Source organism: Oncorhynchus tshawytscha, linkage group LG09, assembly GCF_018296145.1.
Source record: "Oncorhynchus tshawytscha isolate Ot180627B linkage group LG09, Otsh_v2.0, whole genome shotgun sequence".
Classification (NCBI taxonomy): domain Eukaryota; kingdom Metazoa; phylum Chordata; class Actinopteri; order Salmoniformes; family Salmonidae; genus Oncorhynchus; species Oncorhynchus tshawytscha.
The window spans coordinates 53,849,095-53,876,277 of NC_056437.1; the positions used below are offsets into that span (position 1 = coordinate 53,849,095).

Consider the following 27,183-nt stretch of genomic DNA (forward strand, 5'->3'; position numbering starts at 1 on the left):
ATTCATAAATGGCAAAAATGACAAACAAAAAATGAATCACAAGGAACAAGATGTTTAAGTGTCTGTCTTATATCTGAGAGATAAAATAAAGCTCAAGAAAATAATATATATATATATATATATATATGTTTATTTATATTTTTTTTTGGGGGGTAAGCACAAAACTACCTCCATACTTCCATTAATTTAAAAAAACATTAACGTTTACCTTCAGACGAGTCCCATGACACTTGTGGGGTGGTCATAGAGCAAAACAGAGAACACCATCGTGTTCGTGAGAATCTCTCCAGTGTTTGAAGCCAAAATGGTTCAGACACTACGACTCCCACATACGGGGCTTGTGGGAGTTCGTAGAGCAAAACAGAGAACACCATTGTGTTAATAGTACATAGGTGTGGTGGATTGAGATGCAGCCCATGCAAAAGAACAGATATCCCTAGCTTAAACTGATGGATTTATTTAGATTGACGCACCGGTGCGTCAATAGTTTTTATTTAAAAGCATGACATTTTCAGTCTCTATAGTTTGCAACTGAAAGGACAGATGAGATGGTATTTCCCCCATTATGCTCAAGGCTTTTGTCTTAGTTAGAAACGGTTGAGAATGGAAAAAGTGGTTTGTGGTTAAACAGACAGTCTGTCTGAAATCAGCACATGACTCATGACTTTGAGTTTCATCCCACTCTATTAATCTTCTGCATCTTGAATAACAGATGTAGGAAGACAATCAGAGTCATTCCACTTCGGGAGACCGAGACGCTGAGTATGGTATGCATAAATGTATGCTACAGGGGATTGAGTATGCTTTGTTCAATTTTAATGAGGCTCCTTGGCAGTACTGCCGTGGGGAAAACCATACTAATGCTAACGCCACAGTGCTGCAACGTTCAGACAACGTTTCCATGTATTGTTGTCGTGTATACTCCCTCTCCGGCCTCTAGGTCATTAGGCTGCTGATTATCCCAAACAACTGTCACCATTGTCTCGTGCACCTGCGCTTCATGACACTCCCCTGGACTCCATCCCCTCCTTGATTATCTTCCTTACATCTGTCACTCCCCTTGGTTCTTTCCTCAGGTGTTATTGACTTTGTTTTTATGTCGGTGCTTTGTTTGTGTTTCGTGTTCATTGTTTATTTTATTTATTAAAACACTCCCTGAACTTGCTTCCTGACTCTCAGTGCACTCGTTACAATTGTACACATTGTTGACCGTCGATTTGATACAAGGTAGGGCCAAATTATTTTCACAGAAAAATCTACCTTTATTCTGAAAGAAAAATACCATTAAAAAAGACAATATTTCTATTCCCTCTGTACAGAGATGGCTTCAGTACATTTGTGATCTTTCCATGAATTGGGTGTGACATGGAAAGTCATCTAAAAAAAGGATTTCATTACTTGAGTAATTGGCATCCTAATAGGATGCTTGTTTATTTGTTGAGGCAATTGATGTGGTTATTAGGGACTATTATGCAGAGGGCATTTTAATCAGGGATTAGAATGCATCGTAGGAGATGTTCCAGTGCCCACAGCTGGACACAGCTGCTCTGAGGGCGATGTTCAAATCAACCATTTTTCTCACATTTAAGGTGCCTGGCTAACAGGCTATTCAATACTGAGTAATTGCCACACAGCCTCAACCAAATATTAACAGAGGAAAACGTTCACCTGGAACCATAACATGTGGGAGAGTATGTTGTATCTGGAGCGTAACAATCACCTTTGCTCCAACGGTGTTGCGTACGGAAATAAAAAGCCATGGTCATGTACACAGGCTCCTAACACACACACATGCATATGTAACAGTATAGCTTCCGTCCCTCTCCTTGCCCCAACCTGGGCTCGAACCAGGGACCCTCCCCCCTATTTATATAACGAGTATGAGTTTAGGGAGCTAAAATGATTAAATATTCAAACTTAAAACCTCTCACCTAAAGCTTTACTCATGAACTCAGCAAAAAAAGAAACGTCCTCTCACTGTCAACTGAGTTTATTTTCAGCAAACTTAACATGTAAATAAAATGTAAAAAACGTGTAAATATTTGTATGAACATAACATTCAACAACTGAGACATAAACTGAACAGGTTCCACAGACATGTGACTAACATAAATGGAATAAAGTGTCCCTGAACAGGGGGTCAAAATCAAAAGTAACAGCCAGTATCTGGTGTGGCCACCAGCTGCATTAAGTACTGCAGTGCATCTCCTCCTCGTGGACTGCACCATATTTGCCAGTTCTTGCTGTGAGATGTTACCACACTCTTCCACCAAGAAACCTGCAAGTTCCCGGACATTTCTGGGGGGAATGGCCCTAGCCCTCACCCTCCGATCCAACAGGTCCCAGACGTGCTCAATGGGATTGAGATCCGGGCTCTTCGCTGACCATGGCAGAACACTGACATCCCTGTCTTGCAGGAAATCACGCACAGAACGGGCAGTATGGCTGGTGGCATTATCATGACAACAAGCACAATGACAACAAGCACAGTCTGATGATGCAGTGACACACCGCCCCAGACCATGACGGACCTTCCTCCTCCAAATCGATCCCACTCCAGACTACAGGCCTCGATGTAACGCTCATTCCTTCTACGATTAACACGAATCCGACCATCACCCCCGGTGAGACAAAACCACGACTCGTCAGTGAAGAGCACTTTTTGCCAGTCCTGTCTGATCCATCGACGGTGGGTTTGTGCCCATAGACCACATGTTTCCGGTGATATCTGGTGAGGACCTGCCTTACAACAGGCCTACAAGCCCTCAGTCCAGCCTCTCTCAGCCTATTGTGGACAGTCTGAGCACTGATGGAGGGATTGTGCGTTCCTGGTGTAACTTGGGCAGTTGTTGTTGCCATCCTGTACCTGTGATGTGTGATGTTTAGATGTACCGATCCTGTGCAGGAGTTGTTACACGTGGTCTGCCACTGCCAGGATGATCAACTGTCCATCCTGTTTCCCTGTAGTGCCTTAGGTGTCTCACAGTACGGACATTGCAATTTATTGCCCTGGCCACATCTGCAGTCCTCATACCTCCTTGCATACCTCCTTGCAGCATGCCTAAGGCACGTTCACGCAGATGAAGCGTGTTTTAGAAAGGCCCCTTTAGGCCTTCTTTCTTTTGGAGAAATGCCTCTTTAGTGTCCTAAGTTTTCATAACTGTGACCTTAATTGCCTACCATCTGTAAGCTGTTAGTGTCTTAACGACCGTTCCACAGGTGCATGTTCATTAATTGTTTATGGTTCATTGAACAAGCATGGGAAACATTGTTAAAACCCTTTATAATGAAGATCTGTGAAGTTATTCAAATTTTTACAAATTATCTTTGAAAGACAGGGTCCTGAAAAAGGGATTTCTTTTTTTGCTGAGTTACATAAATTATACTTAGACCCAAATGGTTCTCCAGTAGATTATTAAGAAAGGCTCATCCTTTGTTCAAAAATGGCCCTTTGCCTTTATACAGATTACAGCTTCTCATTTCCGAATAATTGAAAATGAAACTGTTTAAAGTATTCCCCTTTCTTAAACAAGCCATACAAAGATGGTTACAATTTCAGTTTTATCCTCCAGAAAAGATTGAACAAATATTTTCAACAAACTCAAATATACTGATTAATTAAAAAAAACATTCTTTATGGATTTAAAAAAAGAGAAAGTTATGTATTAATGATATTATGAATAGAAATGAAGGAGTTATGTTATATATGTAGCTATCAAAAATATATGGGAATATCTGCTCAATTCAAATTTACAACCAACTGCAGCATTAACACAAAAATAGGAGGCGGCAAGAGGAAAAGGGAGAAGGTCAGGAACTTGTTTGCCTATCATATATTAAAGATAGAAATTGGCTGAAAAAAATTGGCATAAATAGAAAAATATACCTGTTTAATTTGGGGACAAAAATGTTGACAGCTGCATGCCATACAGGTTGCAAAATAAATGGGAAGAGATTTTTAATGTAACAATTCCATGGCACATGGTTTATGAATTGGTACAAAAAAAACTTGATTCAACACTTTAAAAAAAAAAAGATTATATAAAATTCTTGCCACCAACTGTCAAGACCTGGCCACGAACTCAGGTCTCCTGTGTGAGAAACAGTCACTTAGCAAACTGAGCCACTGATAGTCAGCAGAACCCAGAAGATGAGGCAGACACAGCAGTACTTGAGACGGTGTTTTAATAAAGTAAAAAGGAAAGTTCTTCAGGCAAAAATATAAATCCACAACGTCAAAAGTAATTCCAAGAGAAAAAGTTAATCCTCCAAGTCAAAAGGTAAATCCACAGCAGAAAAAAGCCTCAAAAGATAATCAAGAGTAAATAAATAAGAACAAAAACAGAGTACCACAAGAGCGTCCAACTGGAGCAACAAATGTTCACAGCATGGTTGGGGCTGGGTGCTAACATTCAAACACAGAGCAAAGAACTGAGGAAAACTAAGGGTTTAAATACGTTCAAGGGAAACGAGGCACAGGTGCAAATAATAACTGGAAACAAGAAAAAACAAAAGGGTCAAAAAGCACAATGGGGGTATCTAGTGGCCAAAACCGGAACAATCCTGGCCAAATCCTGACACCAACAGAATACTATATATATTGTAACGATCTTCGTCTTCATCGGATGAGGAGTAGGAAGGATCGGACCAAAACGCAGCGTGGTAAGTGTCCATGATTATTTATTATAACAGAACACGAAAATGCAAAATAAAAAAGTGAAAGTAAGAAATGAAAATCGAAATAGTCCTGAAAGGTGAAAACAAAAAACAGGAAACAACTACCCACAAACACCAGGTGGGAAAAGATTACCTAAGTATGGTTCTCAATCAGAGACAACGATAGACAACTGCCACTGATAGGGAACCATACCAGGCCTATGAATGACTTACGGCATCAGCAGAAAGAAAGATGCCCTGGTGGCCCTGACCTTGCTGAATACTGAGGCTGCCTGTAGCTGTAGTGGTAGCTACTGTATGGTTGCATCCCAAATGGCACTGTATTCCCGATCTACCCCTGCCTGATGACGTTCAATTGACATATGTGAATTACGACCTGTGATTGGGACAGTATTGGGGGTGGGGTAAGAAAGGGGCCTCCCTTTCATGTGCCAGTTGATGGGCTCGGCTTGACTAACTCATTCCCCACATTTGCTCATGGGCTGGCCAGGGTGGGCAGTCATGTGCGTCGGAGGGCCACTCATTAAATAATGTAGAGCTCAGAGTTTATCCAAGGAGCTGTCAGAAAGGGTTTTTCAGATGAGCGCCTCTCTGTGCATCCCCACCGATACCTCGCTCCCCAGCATGACATATTGCAAATGACTTCCAGGTTTGTGGAGTAGAAAGGAGGGTCCACCACATATTCTACTTTTAACTTAACTTGAATCTTAAAATAATCATTGCATTAGCCATACCCCAGTGAACCTCTATACCAGATGGAAAACAGATGAACCTGTCGTATATTACATCGTCAGAGACAAACAAACGTTTGGCTCAGAGGTCTTTTTTAGGAGACAGTCTTTTGAGAAATTAAAGGAGCCGTCGTTGGACGAGAGGATGACATCAATTAAAGCACATTCCTGAATGAACACAATGAACATAACGTCTTTATTGTTACCTAACACAACATACAGAAAGAGATTCAGTATAGGACTGGCTGAACCTTTGATTAGGTTTCATTATTTCTCACTCTGGGTTGATTACCAGTAGAGTCTTCGAGAACCACAGTGGGGTTGAATAACCCACTTAAGGCCATTTGCTTTACCAGATGATCAACTATTCACATGTGGCTCTTTATGTAGAGAAATGGGAATCATCATCCTGAAATGGCCCTGTCATGGGGAGGCAGGTAGCCTATTGGTTAAGAGTGTTGGGCCAGTTACTGAAAGGTCGCTGCTTTGAATCCCCAAGTTGACTAGGTGAAACATTTGTCAAAGTGCCCTTGAGCAAGGCACTTACAGTGCCTTCAGAAAATATTCACACCCCTTGACATTGTGTTGTCTTACAGCCTAAATTTAAAATGGATTCAATTGAGATTTTTTTTGTCACGGGTCCACTACACAATTACCCCAAAATGTGAAAGTGGAATCATGTTTTACACATTTTTTTTATTAATAAAGAAAAGAAGAAGGGCTCCTATTGATATATGGCTAAAAATAAAGAAAGCAGGCAATGAATGTCCCTTTGAGTATGATGTAGCTATTAATTACACTGCAGATGTTGTATCAATACACCCAGTCACTACAAAGATACAGGCGTCCTTCCTAACTCAGTTGCCGGAGAGGAAGGAAAGCACTCAGGGATTTCACCAGGAGGTCAATGGTGGCTTTAAAACAGTTACAGAGTTTAATGACTGTGATAGGATAAAACTGAGGATGGATCAACAACATTGTAGTTACTCCACAGTACTAACCTAATTGACAGAGTGAAAAGAAGGAAGTCTGTATAGAATACAAATATTCCGAAACATGCATCCTGTTTGCAATAAGGTACTAAAGCAATACAGCAAAAAATGTAGCAAAACAATGACCTTTTTGTCCCGAATACATTACTGAGTACCACTCTCCATATTTTAAAGCATAGTGGTGGCTGCATCAAGTTATGAGTATGCTTGTAATCATTAAGGACTGGGGAGTTTTTCAGTATTAAAAATAAATGGAATGGAGCTAAGCACAGGCAAAACCTGGTTCAGTCTGCTTTCCACCAGACACTGGGAGATGAGTTCACCTTTCAGCAGGACAATAAACCGAAACACAAGGCCAAATCTACACTGGAGTTGCTTACCAAGAAGACAGTGAATGTTCCTAAATGGCCGAGTTACAGTTTTGACGCAAATCTACTTGAAAAACTATGGCAAGACCTGGAAATGGTTGTCTAGCAATGATCAACAACCAATTTGACAGAGCTTGAAGAATTTTGAAAAGAATAATGGGCAAATGTTGCTCAACCCAGAAAAACTCACAGCTGTCATCGCTGTCAAAAGTGCTTCTACAAAGTATTGACTCAGAGGTATGGAAAATACAGAAACACAGAATAAAACATGTTTAGTTACAGTTTTTCCCTCTTAAATGAATCATTTTTAACCGTTCCTTCTGACAGGTATGGTTGTAGGAGCTCTGAAGTCACATGGCACAGAATAACCTTCTTAGTAGGTCAGTGTTAGGCTAATTGTGTTGCAGGCGGCCAGGTCCCACAACAGAGCCGCCTAGCCTCCTTTTAGTGGAGTATTAGGTCTGACTACAATAAGGTCTGACCCACATCTAACAACCTCACAAGACCAGGCTTTACATCCCTGAGCCCTCCACTGATCTCCACTGAACATCTATTTAATCCATTTTGAATTCAGGCTGTAACAAAACAAAATGTGGAATAAGTCAGGGGGTATTAATACTTTCTGAAGGCACTGTAACCCTAATTGCTCCTGTAAGTTGCTCGGGACAAAAGCGTCTGCTAAATGACTAAAATGTCATGTAAATGTAATGTGCTTTTTCTAATATGGCAAGATGAGAGAGCTGTCAGAGGGCAGAGACATTCAAAGACCTCAATTCATGTACATCTTCTCTATTAGGACGAAGCCCTGCCTATATAATCAGCCAAGCAGAAAAGAGACACCCCACAATGCAGGACGGACATTCAGAATGTGCAACAGCAAATAGAATCAAACAAGTTGTGAGTCCCCCCGTTCTACCCTTCACCCGACTGCCCATTCATACACGCATGCACACACGCACACGCACACGCACACGTACAGGCACACACACACACACACGGTCCTCTCTCTTGCCATCCCAGTGCATTCAGTTCATTTATGCACTTCAGTTCTGCAATACATGTAATTAACTAATTCAAAAGGATAGTAAAGCAAGCAATAGGTCCTCAGGTTAATGTAAACGATTAACACTTTATTGTGTTAATGTTGCTTGTGCAAAACAAGGCAACATCTAAACCAAGTAATTATCTCAAATGACACAATAACATTTTGATTACCCCATTAAAACACATTAAATATTAACTCATGTTCCTAGGCGACAGATGAGGGATGGCTTTTTGCTGTTAGATATTTACTAGTCATTTACATTTTTTCACCGAATGCAGACATAATACAAAACAAAACTACAGATAATTTGAAATGCTCAATATATGGGAGATTGCTTTGATGTTCATTTAAAAAAACAAAGAAAACATTCATAACAAGAAAACCCTCACTGAGAACAAATGTGCCATATTTTTTTTATTCATTCAATATTTCCTGAATGATGTATGCTTGTTAAAGTACTTTATTTTCTTTTGAAATGCCACTCAAAGAGAGAGAAAGAATTTCTGAATTTCTCAAATTAATTTCTTCAAAAATGAAGGAGAAGCAAGAGAGAGATAGATCGAGAGAGAGATTTATTTATTTTTGTATTTTTTTCACTTTCACTTAAAGATGCACTATGTAGAAATCTCTCTGCCATTTCCTGGTTGCTAAAAATTCTAACAGTTCTTAATTTCAGTTTATGTGACAAAACAAGCAAGTATAGTGTAGAGAATTATTGTACCATCTAAACCGCTGTGAAAAATATAGTATTTTCAGCTGTTTGAAGCAGGTGTACAAAACCAAAAGTAAAAAAAACAAAACAAGACTTAAAAGAATGAGAAGCATAGAAATAGTGTACATAGAACATGACTACTGCGTCTTAGACTTGCTTTCAATGATAGTGACAGATCTATAGGGATGCTATGTTAGCTAGATGGCTATGGCTATCCAACACTGGAACTCTTCCAAGTCAAGGTAAGCTTTTGGTTTTATCAATTTATTGCCACTGGGGCCTGCCAGTGTAACTAACTGCCAAACTGCTTGCTATACACTGTACGATATGATTGTAGCAGGTTTACTAACACGTTAATTCTAGTAGCTCTGCTTTCCTATGACGTTAGCTAATATGGTGACAACGATGTAGGGCAGCCTATGTGTGGTTATCAGTTATGGTAAGAAGGTTTGGCTTGGATTTTCGACTGGTCACAGACTAGTGCGTAGATGCGAGATGGAATTATACAACGAGCAAAGTGAGCACGCTTTTTGTATGTGGCTGCTATGAAAGTGAACTGTGTTTGCGGGTGATCAGGGATGTATTCATTCTGCCGATTCTGTTGAAAAATATTTCTTAAAAGTTGAATTTGTCCAATAGAAACTCTCATTTGCAACTGTTTGGACTAATGATTACACCCTAGATCAGCTAGATCCAGGCCAGAGTGTGCAAGGCGGTATTGAATGTGTCATTGACCATGTTAACATGCACACCAATTTGCCCGTTATTATTCGGGACACTCGAGTATTGTTTTTGAGTTGACTCATATAAACATCATATCCCATTTACAGTAACCCAAATAAGCTTGCGTCCTGGTTATGACAAACCTGTTTAAGATGTCTGTGATATACTGATCTTAGACAGGATATGTCTTATCCCATTCACTGTTGTTTTTTTGCATTCTGTACATGCTCAGTTTCGCATAACATGAGTTGTTGTGTTATGATATTTTAATTTGATTGTCAAACAAATCATTTCAAAAAGTAGGCTACCTGCGCAGTTCAATAGACTATAATAATTAATTTGGCTGATACTCCATACTGGACTGTAGGCTACTGGCTACTTTCACCCTAATTTTGACAAGTTTCTGCTTATAATTTCTAACATTTGGTAGGCCATTTGTTTGTCAAATATAGTTAAATACATGCAGCTTCTCTTCTATCATAACTTGTTGCCTCAGAAGACTAAATAAAGTAGTTCTCACGAGAATAATGTCTTACATTAATAGAATGAATGCATTAGTGATCTAGTAAAGTGTCTGTTTCGCTTAGGGACCGGGGAGAAAATGCAATCATGGCAGTTTGACCGGTTTTAAGGAAATTAAAAGCTGAGAAAACAATGAAACAGATTTCTGATAAGACTTCAGTTCGGTCTTGGGTGCATATTTGTTGTGGTTGAAATACTGGCTACTTACATAACACTGTCAAAGTTTATGCACATTCACATTTTCTCAAGAGATGCTGAAAGAAATAAATCATATTTCTCCACTCCTGCTCCTGAGAAAATTAACATTTGTTGACTTTGTATTTATTAGAGATCTCCATTATTATTATTTTTATTTCACCTTTATTTAACCAGGTAGGCCAGTTGAGAACACGTTCTCATTTACAACTGCGACCTGGCCAGTTGGTGCAGCTAGTCTTCCTGGGGTACAAACACATCAAGGCACTTACATTACACATAAAACAAAATATTAAACAGTACATCAACAGCACATTGCATCATTTTACTCCAAGAAGTGCATAATTCTGCAGGAGTTAATATTATATTAGCTACATGTGAGAGGTTATATGCCTACAGCCAGTGTCCATATTTCAGTTAATGTTCCATATAACTAATTTAAACTTCAATTAGGAATTGTCTGTTTATTCATGGATACAGGGATACTTGAGAGCAGGATATCAAAGGTGAATGTAAACAGCTTATCCGGAATAAGACCTTTAGTGAGATATGAGCTACTATCTGGAATACTGTGGGCATGAAAAAGAAAGGAGGACCAAGGAACTCTTCATATAATTCATTAAAATGCCTTTATTTGTATGGCATGTTCAATGGAAACAAAGATTAAAAACTGCATGGCCTTTGTACAAACATACGATAACACAAAATGTAAATCAAGGCTAGAAGTATCAGAACCCCTAGAAAAGTATTTGGAACGTTTAATATGACTGGGCAAAGTGGTAAGAATAGGAGAGCCATCTATTTTAGTACACTAGATCACAGCAAAAATGGACCACAACAGACTAAACATAGCAGAGAGCAAAAAAAAATCAACATGTCCACTAGCAAAGGGAACTCTCGTGTATTGTAAGTGTGGTCACTGTGTGGTCTGTCACCTTGATTATTCAAATGTTTCTCTCGACCTGTGCACCTACAGTATATCACAAAAGTGAGTACTCCCCACAGTGAAAATGTCCAAATTAGGCCCAAAGTGTCAATATTTTGTGTGGCCACCATCATTTTCCAGCACTGCCTTAACCCTCTTGGGCATGGAGTTCACCAGAGCTTCACAGGTTGCCACTGGAGTCCTCTTCCACTCCTCCAAGACAACATCACAGAGCTGGTGGATGTTAGAGACCTTGCACTCCTCCACCTTCTGTTTGAGGATGCCCCACAGATGCTCAATAGGGTTTAGGTCTGGAGACATGCTTGGCCAGTCCATCACCTTTACCCTCAGCTTCTTTAGCAAGGCAGTGGTCGTCTTGGAGGTATGTTTGGGGTCGTTATCATGTTGGAATACTGCCCTGCGGTCCAGTCTCTGAAGGGAGGGGATCATGCTCTGCTTCAGTATGTCACAGTACATGTTGGCATTCATGGTTCCCTCAATGAACTGTAGCTCCCCAGTACCCGCAGCACTCATGCAGCCCCAGACCATGACACTCCCACCACCATGCTTGACTGTAGGCAAGACACACTTGTCTTTGTACTCCTCACCTGGTTGCCACCACACACGCTTGACACCATCTGAATCAAATACGTTTATCTTGGTCTCATCAGACCACAGGACATGGTTCCAGTAATCCATGTCCTTAGTCTGCTTGTCTTCAGCAAACTGTTTGCCGGCTTTCATGTGCATCATCTTTAGAAGAGGCTTCCTTCTGGGACGACAGCCATGCAGACCAATTTGATGCAGTGTACGGCGTATGGTCTGAGCACTGACAGGCTGACCCCCACCCCTTCAACCTCTGCAGCAATGCTGGCAGCACTCATACTTCTATTTCCCAAAGACAACCTCTGGATATGACGCTGAGCACGTGCACTCAACTTCTTTGGTCGACCATGGCGAGGCCTGTTCTGAGTGGAACCTGTCCAGTTAAACCGCTGTATGGTCTTGGCCACCGTGCTGCAGCTCAGTTTCAGGGTCTTGGCAATCTTCTTATAGCCCAGGCCATCTTTATGTAGAGCAACAATTATTTTTTCAGATCCTCAGAGAGTTATTTGCCATGAGGTGCCATGTTGAACTTCCAGTGACCATACTGATGAGGGAGTGTGAGAGCGATGACACCAAATTTAACACACCTGCTCCCCATTCACACCTGAGACCTTGTAACACTAACTAGTCACATGACACCGGGGAGGGAAAATGGCTAATTGGGCCCAATTTGGACATTTTCACTTAGGGGTGTACTCACTTTTGTTGCCAGCGGTTTAGACATTAATGGCTGTGTGTTGAGTTATTTTGAGGGGACAGCACATTTACACTGTTATACAAGCTGTACACTCACTACTTTACATTGTAGCAAAGTGTCATTTCTTCAGTGTTGTCACATGAAAAGAGATACTCAAATATTTACAAAAATGTGAGGGGTGTACTCACTTTTGTGATATACTGTACATTGTAAACTTTCATTCATAGGTTAGGTTGTTGCAACCCCTCAGTGGGTTAAGGGAAAATTAGAGTATCATGTATTAGCCTAAACCTATCGATGTTACATTGAGCTGGGTGAATGAAGAATGACTGACAGTCATCCAATATGCTGTAGTAGAAATAAGGCCATGCACATAATATAAAAATCTTATCTTATCTTAAACGGCACCGACTGCCACTGGAATACAGATAACCTCATTTGACCCAGTGGTGCAGCCTTAACTGCGGCTATAAATTAGGATCCTAAACATAATCTGGTGAGGTTGTGAGGCACATGTAGCCATGCGGTTCAAATGATTCAGCTGACAAGACCTATTCTCCTATTCTCTTTTATTGTATAAATTCTGAGCAGGGTATGTCAAAGGCTAGATCACTATGAATACATTTATGCCTTCACATTTACATGTATGTGTACTGTGTGTGTATGGCTGCGTATGTGTGTGTGTGTGTGTGTGTGTGTGTGTGTGTGGGGGGGGTGCATGCATTTATCACTGTATGTATGTACTGTATGATGTGGAGGGGAAAAGGGGGGGGGCTAAACAACTGTGAAATCTCTTCACCAACCCATCAGTGCTCGAGCCCAGCCACACTTTGGCTGGCTGTTGTGTGTGAGAGGTAGTTCATTGAGTTTGACTGAGGGTCCATGCAATGAGTGAGACAATTAGCCTAATGAAGTGCAGAAGCAGCAGGGAAATCACACTCAGTGCCCAAGTAGCAGTTGCTCAGTGAATATTCATGGTCTGGCAGTTTTGAAATACATAATGCACAGCGTCGCTGAATACCAATCATTGCATTTTCCACAAAACACCACCGCTCCCTTAGGGTGAGCACACGCTAATCATGATAATTTCTGATATAATTTTTGGACCGGCTCTCTCACATATGTAACATCTGCCATTGTTGTGGCCATCCAACAGGCCAATTATTAAGCAGCCATTTCTCAGAAACATATCACACCCTTAATGTGCTAGGGTCATGCTACAGAGTAACAGCGTATGGATGACTTCTGTAAGAGCAAACACAGTATATAACACTTGGGGAGGAAATGGATTGAGGACTCTTTTCTCATGTGACTCAATATACTGGTGCCTTGTTGAATCAGTCCTAAGCAAGTCAAGGATAGTGGAAATTTTAAAAATGGTGGAAAAAAAATTATATTTTCATGCTGTTTACTGTAATGGCAAGTGAATTTGCATTGATTTGCATTTGACGAACAACTAGTGTATTGACAGTTTTACTTGACATTGTGGAGGTAATGCAATCCAGACTTGCAATCCAAAAATGTCTAAATACCACTGTTTACATTGTACAGAGTGGTCACTCACGGTAACTAAAAGTCCCATTTAAAGCAGCAATCAATGTAAATTACGCATTGAGATAAGCATACAGTGGATCTTGATTAAGAAAACAAATCAGATATGTCTCTATGAAAATGTTCTCATTGATTATAAGTCAGGGAAGCGCTTTGGGACATTTGTGTTTCCATTCATTAGAGCTGGCCACTGACAGTATCACAGTAATCTGATGATAGGAGGGGTGAATTAGGATTTCATTTGCTCTATCATCACTCACCATGTCAGAGAGCACTGCGAAAAACAAACAGTCAATCACCATCTATCAGATGGACGTCGAATTATACAACATTAGACAACATGGCCCTTAATCCTCTACAGTCAACAGGATAGCCAGTTGGACAGGCAATGTATGACTCAACACTGCCATCTAGAGATTCTCTAATAATATCTTAGCCCCATAAAAAATGAAATTTTCCAAGTGTTAATTTGACCATATACAGCATCTCAACTGTAATTTATAGATATGCATTAACCCCAAACTGCATCAGGTCTTAAATTGGGACATTCTTACTGACCTAACTTACTGTAAACAGAAACCTTAAAAGCTCTCTGGGGCTTCCTAGAGGGGGAACCTGGGCCCATTGTTGAGAATTAAGTTGGCGTACCAATAAACTGGAGACATGTTTTGAGGTTTTTGGAATCATTCTATTTTGTTGCACTGAAACATTAGGACCCAAAACTGAGCGCTTGATCATGACCACTCAAAAAACAAAACACCAACATGAGCCTAAAAATGGCTGAAGTATTCCTGTAGGCCTATGACCTTTAAAAGCAATTTCTTTACAACCATGCATTAACTTCAATGCATCGTTTAAAACAAACATTTTATTAAAAATAACCACACAAATGGTTTCTAAGGTGTTATGGGTAAGATTTTTTATAGTCGGAGACACCCTCCCGAGGCCAGAGTTCTACTGTGAAGGACTTACCAGTGCCACAGGGATGTGTGAAAAACTCTGAGACCCTTTTGAGATCTATCAAACACATCTGTGTCTGTGTGAATCTGTGAAACAATGGAAATTAAAGTAGATTTCTATCAAATGTAAAGCATGAAATCCCCACATTGCCTTTATATAATTTGTTTGATTCTTTATGAGAGCGTGAGTAAGTAAGTCATAAGACACAGAGTGAGTCACCTTCCATGGGGCTCTTAGAGATCATCAGAAAACATGCAGGGTGGAAGAAACTTGTCTCTGAAAATGAATGATTTAGCAGACGTATTGTAGAGTAAATGTGGAAGATGTGAAAAAAGGTGAACAAATTGTTATCAACAATAACAAGACACCATGGTCTGACAACTTAGATGGAAAATTACTGAGGATAATAGCGGACGATATTGTCACTCCTATATGCCATATCTTAAATTTAAATCTACTAGAAAGTGTGTGCCCTCAGGACTGGAGGAAAGCAAAATGTATTCCCTTACCTAAGGATAGTAAAAAACCCTTTACTGGCACAAATAGCCGAACAATCAGCCTGTTACTGACCCTTTGTAAACTTTCAGAAAAAATTGTGTTTGACCAGATACAATGCTATTACACAGTAAACAAACTGACAACAGACTTTCAGCAAACTTATAGGGGAGGAAATTCAACAAGCACAGCACTTACACAAATGACTGATGATTGTCTGAGAAAAGTAGATGATAAAAATATTGTGGGGACTGTTTTGTTACACTTCAGTACGACTTTTTACATCTTCGATCACAGTCTGTTGGTGGAAAAACGTATGTGTTATGGCTTTACACCCCCTGCTAATGGAAGCCTCTCCAACAAAATCTAGGTAGAATCAGGAATTCCCCAAGACAGCTGTCTAGGCCCCTTACCCCTTACTTACAAGCCCTTAAACAACAATGCAGTTCAAGAAATAGTGAAGAGAAATGTTTACAAAAAAATGTAATAAAAAGTAACACAGTAAAATAACAATACCTTGGATATATACAGGGACACCGCCTAGTATATAGGACCTGGATGGCAGGAAGCTTGGCCCCGGTGATGTACTGGGCCGTCCGTACACACTACACTCTGTAGCGCCTTACGGTTGGATGCCGAACAGTTGCCATACCAGGTGGTGATGCAACCGGTCAGGATGCTCTCAATGGTGCAGCTGTAGAACTTTTTGAGGATCTGGGGATACATGCCAAATCCTTTCAGTCTCCTGAGGGGGAAATGGTGTTCTCATGCCCTCTACACAACTATCTTGGTATGTTTGGACCATGATAGTTTGTTAGTGATGTGGACACCAAGGAACTTGACTCTCGATCCGCTCCACTACAGCCTCGTTGATGTGAATGGGGGCATGTTCGGTTCTCCTTTTCCTGTAGTCCACGTTGAGGGAGAGTTGTTGTCAGGGCACCACACTGCCAGGTCTCTGACCTCCTCCCTATAGGCTGTCTCATCATTGTCGGTGATCAGGCCTTCCACTGTTGTGTCGTCAGCAAACTTAATGATGGTGTTGGAGTCATGCTTGGCCACGCAGTCGTGGGTGAACAGGGAGTACAGGAGGAGACTAAGCACACACCCCTGAGGGGCCCCCATATTGAGGATCAGCGTGGCAGATGTGTTGTTGCTTACCCTTATCACCTGGGGGCGGCCTGTCAGGAAGTCCAGGATCCAGTTGCAGAGGGAGGTGTTTAGTCCCAGGGTCCTTCGCTTAGTGATGAGCTTTATGGGCACAATGGTGTTGAACACTGAGCTGTAGTTAATTAACAGCATTCTCACATACGTGTTCCTTTTGTCCAGGTGGGAAAAGGGCAGTGTGGAGTGCAATTGAGATTGCATCTGTGGATCTGTTGGGGCGGTATGCGAATTGGAGTGGATTTCTGGGATGCTGGTGTTGAGCCATGACCAGCCTTTCGCAGCACTTCATAGCTACTGCTGTGAGTGCGACGGGCGGTAGTCATTTAGGCAGGTTACCTGTTGCTTGCCTCAAAACGAGCATAAAATGTATTTAGCTATTCTGCTAGGCCCGGACAAATCATCCACTAAGCCCTAAAGCTCAAATAAATATTGTAATTAATAATATGGCAAGGCAGCAGCTAATCTTCCTGGGGTCCAGCAAAATTAAAGCAGTTATGCATTTTTTTTAAACAATACAATACATGCAAGTTGAGGTGACTAAACTGCTTGGAGTAACCCTGGATTGTAACCCTGGATGGTCAAAACATATTGATACAACAGTAGCTAGGATGGGGAGAAGTCTGTCCACAATAAAGCGCTGCTCTGCATTCAGCACTATCCACAAGGCAGGTCCTACAGGCCTTAGGTTTGCCGCACCTGGAATACTGTTCAGTTGTGTGGTCAAGTGCCACAAAGAGGGACTTGGAAAATTTCAATTGGCTTAGAACAGGGCAGAGGGGCTGGCCCTTGGATGTACACAGAGAGCTAACAATAATATGCATGTCAATCTCTCCTGGCTCAAAGTGGAAGAGAGATTGACTTCATCACTACTTGTATTCGTGAGAGGCATTGACATGTTGAATGCACCAAGCTGTTTGCTTGAACTACTGGCACACAGCATGGACACCCATGCATACCCCACAAGACATGCCACCAGGGGTCTCTTCACAGAACAGACTATGGGAGGCGCACTACATAGAGCCATGACAACATGGAACTCTATTCCACATCAAGTAACAAGCAGTACATTTTGATTAAAAAAAGATAATACACCTTATGAAACAGCAGGGACTGTGAAGCAACACAAACATAGGCAGACACCTGCATACAAACTCACGATAACATGTGTACTACACACACGGATTTTGTGTTGTAGATATGTGGCAGTAGAGTAGGGGCCTGAGTGCACACACTTAATACATTGTGAATGTATTGTAATGTTTTTAAAAAATGCATAACTGCTTTAATTTTGCTGGACCCCAGGAAGATTAGCTGCTGCCTTGGCAGTAGCCAATGGGGATACATAAATACAAATACTAATAGTATATCCTCGTAATTAATCAAATATGATTCATCTCCATATTTCCTATAGACTAATAGGGACTGGGATACAAAGATGACCCATTGCCATCAGGATGGGGCATTAGTGTCATTTTCCTTCATTCTGAAAACATAATCCAAACAATTCGTAAAGATCTTCAATCTCTCAACATACAGACTGATGTTATACAGTAGAGCAGGGCTCTCCAATCCAGTTCCTGGAGAACAATCTTGTAGTGTTGTTTCGCTGCAACCCTAATCTAGCGCATTGGACTCTAATAATTACCTTGTTGATAAGCTGTATCAGGTAGGTTACAACTGGGGTTGGAGCGGAAACCTACAGGAGGGTGGCGCTCCAGGACCAGGATGAATGACCACGGCAGTAGAGAAAAATATGGTTTTGGTTCCACCATCCAGTCATTACAGGATGAACTCCAAAAACCACAAACCATTGTTTCTGGCTGAAAGCATGAAATAATAATAAAAAAGATGTATCGACCTATATTTTATTTCGATAGTGGCCAATAAAACCACACAAGCACGATGCTTTTCCAATTTATCAAGAATTTCAACATGACAAAAGAACAACATTGGGACTTTTAAGAAGTACAAAACAAATGACACAGTATATAAATACTTGGCCATAAAAGAGTAGCACTGTAAATGGCTCTTGGTTGCTTGAAATACAAAGTATTCCCTTGTGTATAGTATGTTGAAATAGAAAAGCACTCAATTTAAATTTTGCATTATTCATTATTCTTAGGAAGACTATATAAAATGGCATCCCTTCAGGAGCTCAGGTTTAGCATAAAAACAAAGTTGTAGGAAAACTGAGAAAAACCACTGATGACCATAAAACCGTGCCTTTCAGGTGACACCTTTGTGCGAAACCAAAATTCACACCCACATTGTAGTCAAAGTGAACAGTAAAAGACTAAAACTATGACAATAGTTATTTAATGCACTCTAGTGTGCCATATAACCCTGCAGCCAAAAAACAAGCTCAACAATGCATCATAGCCTTGAGGTGAAAAACAGAAAACCGATCAAATAAAAACTTCATGAGAATAATGGGTAAGAGACTGAAAATCTCCTAGGATCTGTGAGATACTTCTTGTGTGGTTTGACCAGCCTGTAGTACAATACCATTAAAAGACAGCCTTGTGACGCCTATTCTGTTCATGAAAAAAATGTGGATACACAAAGTCTTAACAGTTTTTGGCGTTTCTAGGGAGTTTTTCCTAGCCACCATGCTTCTACAACTGCATTGCTTGCTGTTTGGGGTTTTAGGCTGGGTTTCTGTACAGCACTTTGAGATATCAGCTGATGTAAGAAGGGCTACATAAATAAATTTGATGTGACAGCACAGTAGTCTGGAGCCCTGCAGTGCGGTTCTGATCTTGAACAACAAACTCTCTTACAATAAAATTAAAACCTCACAAATATCTATTTCTTTTTAAAAATTCATTTTGGACATAACTTGTGTGCATGTTTGTGTGCAGTGTGTACACAGCTGTGTCATCGCACAGGCACTTTGACTGCCCAAAGTTTAGAATCACACAAGCTACAAAACCAACACAGCCCTGATCACATGGGGGAGGGGGGGGTGGGCTGGGAAATACAATTGAGAATGCCACAAGGCAGAGTTTTGGTCAAGCAGCGTCTCATGTTTCAGCAATTTAAATTGTTCTAAGAAAGACCTAACAGGACAGAAAATGGAGTGAAAATGATTGCAGGTTTATAAAACATGTATTTTCAGAGTTGTAAGGAGACCTCTGAGTACCCAGATGTGTATGTATGAATGAGTGGGCTGTTGATATTAGAGATAGTTAATCTATGCAACAAGGTCTTATTCTAACAACTCAATTTCAAGTCACCTGCTTCAGTTGAATAAAATTGAAAATACCTGTGCCAAACATTTTCTGAAGGCCTCAAAGCTCAAATAAATCTTAGAAACAAAAACAAACAGAATAAAGAACAAGCTTTACATTAAATATAAGATTGCAGTGGTCCGTGGATGGGTCCTTAGTCCTGAATCGAAATGGTTTGGAATTGATACTCTACAACTGACCCGTCGGCGGGTGTAAAAGTGGAATGAAACTGACAGGGTTTCTGGCCACACCACTGCACTGTGATGTGGGTGCAGCACAGCAGCGCTTCTTACTGGTCCTCAAGTTAGTTGGGTTTGCTGGGCCATTTTCCTGCATGGTGTAGATGACAGACAGAGACAGTTCAGAAGACAGAGATGAGGGCAAACACCCCATAGAGGAGGGCACAGGGGTACGCCACCAGAAGTTGCTGTCCGTCCATGGCCAGGGCCGAGATGAAGATCTTGGAAGCGGAGAAACTGCACCAGCCAATTATCGTGGCTGCGATGGTTATTCCAAACATGCCTCTGAAAAAGGTCAAGAAAAGCCAGTTAGATCCGTTGGTAAATTGTTTGGTAAAACAATTGTGCAATTTAAATTGTCCACAAACAAAGAGCATCAAAAGTCAGTCATTTTTCAGTAGCAAAGGCTCATACTATGTTGTGCACCACCTGACACTTACAATCCACAGATCTGCTCTATATAATGTGACAGAGTACTTTACTAAACTGACCTAACCTCTATTCTCAGGCCCATGTTTGTTCTTACTGTAAAGAGAAGATGATTCCAAAGCTGGCAAGGAGGATCATGGGTAGAAGGCAGTAGCCCAGTACACTGGCGACACAGCCAAACGACACACCTGTCATGCTCATTAGGTTGAGGAGACAGTACATCCCCAGGCATCCGATGACGCTGATGCCATACACATAGCCAAACTGGATCTTTCCTGTCTGTAGCAGATAGACAGAGACAGGAACAGGAACATGTGGACAACTCATCAGCCATCTGCATTTACAGTAATTTCTTCCCAAGGCAGACAATGCTATTGCACAAGGTATAATGACAAATACATACAGATACCATGTAAGTGTTCAAGTGCTGTACTACATCAGTAATAGAATAGTTCATACCAGAAGTAAGGTGGCTCCGAAGGCCAGACAGAACACCATGGGCCCAGCCAGGTCAGTCTCGTTCATAATGTTACCATCTGCTGCCTTCATGGGGTGGAGCACTGTCAGGGTCTTCTGCCAGATGTGGTCAAAGTTAATGCCCAATTCTGTGAGGTAGAGCAAAAGCATGAAATGATATTAAAGCAATGTCAGATATAAGTGAAAGGGTTGGTTGAGAGAAGGGACAACTCATTCTTACAATATAGTCAGAAAAAAAGAGAATCATACAATTCTCTATACCTCCTAGAATGACACTTTTTCAGTTTAATAAAGGAAATGACAAGCAACAAAAACATTTATTTTGTATCAAGAGAACACTTCTTTCACTACGACACACCAATGTATCAGATGAATGCTCATCTCCAAAATAAGACCTTACTTGGGGTAATTTATTAGCTTAGCAGGATGGCCCTGGTGATCCCTGACTGCTGACCCATTTAGTGCATACAACTGGGTCACTCTACTGGTTTAACTAGGTCTTCTTGTCACAGGGGAGGGCAACATGGACACATATCCCACTAAACCCATCATAGTGCTCCCCCATAGAGATGTATAGAGATCACAACTTTGCATCTGTCCCGTTATGGCATCTGAGCACGTGGGCATCTCAAGTTTGAAGTAGTCAATTTTCTTCTACTACTTCTTTAGTAGGTAAACACACAAAGGTACATAATGGAGTGTATTGTTTGAATAGGTATGAAGCCAAGGTTGGCGATTTACTGCCACCTGCATTTATGGAACGTTTGCTCACAAGTATAATTAATTGACTGATCCCTCCTGATGACCTGGATGGAATTATGTGATCCTTCCTTAAACCATAGGAAGTCGAACCCAGTTAACCACTTCAAAATGGTGAAAGTCCTTAATGGTGCTGCCCATGCTAAAATTGGCTTTTGGGCACTGGAGTCCTCTATAGATCTTGATGTGCTCCCAAACCAAAAGGATCTGACTTGTTAATTTCTCTAGTGGGAATGTGGACAATCAGAGCCCAAGGCGGTATATGGCCGGGAAAACATACTGTACCTCAACCTTGGGATGGAATACACTATATACAAAGTATGTGGACATCGCTTCAAATGAGTGGATTCAGCTATTTCTGCCACACCCGTTGCTGACAGGTGTATAAAATCGAGCACACAGACAAATATTGGCAGTAGAATGGCCTTACTGAAGAGGTTATCGCATTTCAAATGTGGCAAGGCCATAGGATGGTGCCACATCATACAAGTCAGTTCGTCAAATTTCTGCCCTGCTAGAGCTGCCCCGGTCAAAGGTAAATGCTGTTATTGTGAAGTGGAAAGGAGCAACAATGGCACAACCGCGAAGTGGTCTGCCACACAAGCTCGCAGAACCGGACCGCCGACTGCTGAAGCGCATAAAAATAGTCTGTCCTCGGTTGCAACACTCACTACCTAGTTCCAAACTGCCTCGAAGCAACGTCAACACAGAAACTGTTCGTTGGGAGCTTCATGAAATGGGTTTCCATGGGCGAGAAGTCGCACACAAGCTTAAGATAAACATTGTCAATGAAAAGCATTGGCTGGAATGGTGGTGGAGGAATAATGGTCTGGGGCTATTTTTCCATGGTCTGGGCTAAGCCCCTTAGTTCCAGTGAAGGGAAATCATAACGCTACAGCATACAAGGAGAATCTAGATTATTCTGTGCTTCCAGCTTTGTGGCAACCGTTTGGGGAAGGCCCTTTCCTGTTTCAGCATGACAATGCCCCCGTGCACAAAGCGAGGTCCATACAGAAATGGTTTGTTGTGTGGAAGAACTTGACTGGACTGCACAGAGCCCTGAACTCAACCCCAGAGCATGTGTCCACATACACTACATGACCAAAAAAGTATGCTAGGCTAGGTAATGCTATATCCACCCATTGGATTCCATGAAAATGCAATGCCTAGGGTTGGGGTGAGTAGCTACCAAAAGTCTAGTTGAATCCGATGGGTTGCATTAGCTAACCTAGCATGTTGACAAAAACGGCAGACAAATATTTCAATCTTCTTGATTCACCTTTCATCGTTTTGATTAGGAGCTATATTCAATCTATTGCTGAAGGGTTACAGATCGCACAATAGAAATGTAAAGGTAATTTCCGATTGAGTTACCAGTGCCTGCAGTCTCCACTAATGCGGGAACATTTCCATTTGAATCACGCTGTAACACAGAACTTCCGTGATACAGATGAAATAGAGCCCTAGGAGTACAACGACATATTCCATCCCTGGATTGAGGACCATATACTGTGCTGGGCTCTGGATGTCCATAACCCGGCATAGCACTGATCCGACTCGAGAGAAATTAACGAGAGTTGGATCCTTTTGGCTATGTGCTCCCCTGACCACTCATACCTTGAGAAATGTGTCTTCATTCCCCCAATCCCTAGTATGTAGCTCCTATGCTTCAGAGTAAGTCAGAGGTAAAGATCAAATCTAAAAGCTCCACCTGGCTTCAACTAGCCAATCCTCTCAGATCAACAAAAGTGCTTAGGGAGGTAGAGGGAAAAAGCTTGATTTGTGATCAAGCAATTGAGTTAGCATTCTTTACCACCCCTTTCCCTATGGAGTCTCACCACTTGGTTATCCTTACCCTCCAGCAGCGGGGGCTCGTCATCAAAACTGCTGCCGTACATGGACTGTGTGGGGGAAGGTGTGAAGGCTGCTGTGGGTTGGTAGATCTGGCCTGTGTAGGGCTGCTGGGGTTGCATCATCCCTGGGGCTGAGTATCCCATCGGTTGGGAGTAGTCATACTGACCCCTAGGGGGGGAAACATAAGCACACTTCTCAGAAAACCTTCATCGCCTTCAACACTATGACTCAAGTTAGTAAGCAACACATAGGGAACAATACTAACAAAACAGGCCATTGAGAGACATTGAGGGAAAAATGCATTGTTTTCAAATTGTTGACAGGCATGTGTATTTTCAGAGCACGGTGAGTTACAGAGTAACTGGGGTCAATGCAATTTTAACAAGTTGACAAAACATACTGTTTGTAGGGGTCTTCTGTGTTACTGTAGCCATATCCAGCAGGTTGGCCTTGGTCATCTACACTGTAGCTGGACTGGTAGAAATCTGTGTTGAAGTTGTCAAACCCTGACATTTTTGATCGTCTGCAAAAAATAAATAGTTCATGAGCATTGTACAGCTAGAGAAGAAAATTGTGTAAACAGTATTCAATTGATGGCTAGTTTAGCACCACTTGATGCATTGGTATCTGGGAAGTTAGTGTGTATTGCTGCCCTTATTCCTGGTATGTTTCTTTTCATGTAGATACGTTTGCTCGCTAGAAACGTAGCATCAAGGGGAAAGCCATTCGATGCACCAAATATACTTGCCCATGTCATCTGTGGCTAGACAGTCGACTCCTGATGCCTTGATGATAGCTTTGTACACTCTTCGCATTTGCTCAACCAGCTTCATGCGGTAGTCACCAGGAATGAATTTCAATTAACAGGTGTGCCTTGTTAAAAGTAAATGTGTGGAATTTCTTTCCTTCTTAATGCGTTTGAGCCAATCAGTTGTGTTGTGACATGGTAGGGGTGGTATATAGGGTTGCAAAATTCCGGTAACAAAATTTCCAGGTTTTCCAGAAATCCCATTTATTCTAGTTTTCCTACCAGGATTTCTGGAAAACCTGGGAATTTCACAACCCTAGGTGTATACAGAAGATATCCCTATTTGGTAAAAGACCAAGTCCATATTATGACAAGAACAGCTCAAATAAGCAAAGAGAAACAACAGTCCATCCTTACTTTAAGACATGGTAAGTCAATGTGGAAAATTAAGAAATTCAAGTAACAGACATCAACTGTTCAGAGGAGACTGTGTGAATCGGGCCATGGTCGAATTGCTGCAAAGAAAACACTACTAAAGGGCACCAATAAGAAGAAGAGACTTGCTTGGGCCAAGAAACACGAGCAATGGACATTAGACCGGTGGAAACCTGTCCTTTGATCTGATGTGTCCAAATTGACACAGAGTAGGCGAACGGATGATCTCCGCATGTGTGGTTCCCACAGTGAAGCATGGAGGAGCTGTGATGGTGACACTGTCTGTGATTAATTTAGAATTCAAGGCACACTTAAACAGCATGGCTACCACAGCGATACACCATCCGATCTGGTTTGCGCTTAGTGGGACTATAATTAGATTTTCAACAGGACAATGAAGCAACACACCTCCAAGCTGTGTAAGGGCTATTTGACCAAGGAGGAGAGTGATGGAGTCCTTCATCAGATGACCTAGCCTCCACAATCACCCGACCTCAACCCAACTGAGATGGTTTGGGATGAGTTGGACCGCTGAGTGCTGGAAAAGCATCCAACAAGTATTCAGCATATGGGAACTCCTTCAAGAGACTGTTGGAAAAGCATTCTCATGAAGCTGGTTGAGAGAATGCCAAGAGTGTGCAAAGCTGTCAAGGCAAAGGGTGGCTACTTTGAATATAAAATATATTTTGATTAGTTTAACACTTTTTTGGTTACTACATGATACCATGTGTGTTATTTCATAGTTGAGGTGTAGAATGTATTAAATAGTAAATATATTTAACCCCTTGAATGAGTTGGTGTGTCCAAACTTTTCACTGGTTCTGTATGTAAACGTCAATTTAAAAAAACACACATTTGCTAAAATGTCTATACCTGCTGTTGCTTTGTCATTATGGGGTATTGTGTGTACATCGATGAGGGGGGAAAACAATTTAATAAATTTTAGAATAAGGCTGTAACGTAACAAAATATGGAAAAAGTCAAGGGGTCTGAATACTTTCCAAATGCACTGTATTTATGACAATGTAAAACAATACAACCACGCATGTAGATAGTACATTTAAAATCATCAAGGATGACAAAAGTTAGACAACTTATTTCCATTGTGGCGACTTCATACCCCTCCACAACTGACGTGTAGCACCCACGTTGGTGATGCCTCTGCTGCTGCTACAGCGCAGAAAGCCCACCACACTTCAGTCTAGAACAGTAGTCATCTCCACTACGAGCTGACACTTTCAGAATGGGGGTCAGGTCCTTGATCAAGCAACCGGGGCTGAGATGCATCTTTTAATCGCAAACTTCAGCCATCTAATAATTTAGCGAAGCCAGACAAGTCAACATGCCATCAGTCCTGCAACTCCGTGGATATAAATAACCAGATATCCAAACAACTTATTAAAAACAAAAACGCTGATTAAGAAACACTTTTAATAACAAATATGTAGCTACAACATTTACAGAGTTCGTTGTTTAGGCTGCTTTACAACGCCATGGCAACCACACAAACAACGTTAACCTAACGTTAGCTAGCTGGCAAGCACGTTTGTTGTGGCAATATTTGATTACATAATTGCCTTCTAACGTTAGCTGGTTAGCTAGCTAGTTTCCTAAAACTGGTATTTAACGTCAGCTAGCTAACTAGCCAAATGTATTCCAGGTTAGCTAGCTAACTGGACGCCTAACTAGTTTACGTAGACAATCAGGGTGGCTAGCTAACGTTGGCTAGCTAGTAAGCTAGAGCAGACTAATAAAGGAATGCAGCCTGTTAATTTACCCCACTGATTACCATACTGCACTACCTATAGTATCAGTGTGGAAATTATATCTAGTTACAATTGACATCCGTGCAGTTATAATGTAACGTTACGCTCGCGGGATCAGGCGGCTTCGCGACGCTAAAATGAATGTGGGCCTCGACACAATATTTAACCAAGCTATAAAAAAAAAAATGTGTTTTACTATTACATGGATTTTACTAAGCAATACTAACCGCTGTTACCTGCAACGATGAACAATTCAACACTGGACTCCGCCAACTTCGTTGCTAGATACTACGTGTCAAGAGAAAACTAAAGGAATGTTTTCCGGGTCTTCTTCTTCTTCTATGGTATTTGGCGGTCAGGAAATATACGTTAGAGGTGCATGGTGCCACCTACTGTGTGGGGTGAAAACTGGGGAACTTTAACGCAGAAAAACCGGGAAATAGGGAAAGGGTGAAGAAGGTTGGATGGGGAGCGTCGCTACTCATTTACCTGCCCCATTACCTCCATTCACAATGTCAAGTTTCTTATATTTCTTGATGATTTGAGTTGTACAATTTATCACCTATACAATAAACGCAACAAAATCCACCTTCACTATCAGTACTTCAGGATCCCTTAATCGATGAAAAAACACTTTCTGCAGGCTGAGGGGCATTTATTGCACTTGCTCCTTCAGCTATTTGCACTGCCTCTGCATAGGAGACCTGGTGGACAGCCCAGATATTTGCTACTTCAACCTCCTTCGCCCTTACCGGGCACTCCTGGAAGTTGGGAGCATGGTTCTCACCACAATGGCACACTGTATCCACTGATTCTTCCACAACATATTTATTCCATCTGCACAAACTTGCCATGTGGCCAAACATTTTACATTTAAGAC

The 27,183-nt window shown here is 41.4% G+C and overlaps 1 protein-coding gene across 2 annotated transcripts; it reads right to left on the bottom strand.

The window, feature by feature from the left end:
- Positions 1-18,264: 18,264 nt before the first annotated feature.
- Positions 18,265-26,659, bottom strand: LOC112258128 (protein YIPF5-like). 2 transcript variants are annotated; one of them, XM_024432263.2, is made up of 6 exons: positions 26,540-26,659; positions 23,755-23,877; positions 23,356-23,522; positions 20,724-20,869; positions 20,362-20,543; positions 18,265-20,120 (listed from the first exon to the last, which is right to left on the bottom strand). In XM_024432263.2, the coding sequence occupies exons 2-6, from the start codon at positions 23,865-23,867 to the stop codon at positions 19,958-19,960; spliced, it is 771 nt and encodes a 256-aa protein (XP_024288031.1). In that variant the 5' UTR covers positions 23,868-23,877; positions 26,540-26,659; the 3' UTR covers positions 18,265-19,957. The 2 variants fall into 2 exon arrangements, with proteins under 2 accessions (XP_024288031.1, XP_024288033.1); XM_024432265.2 differs by having other exon boundaries at positions 26,531-26,644.
- Between the last annotated feature and the right edge of the window lie 524 nt (positions 26,660-27,183).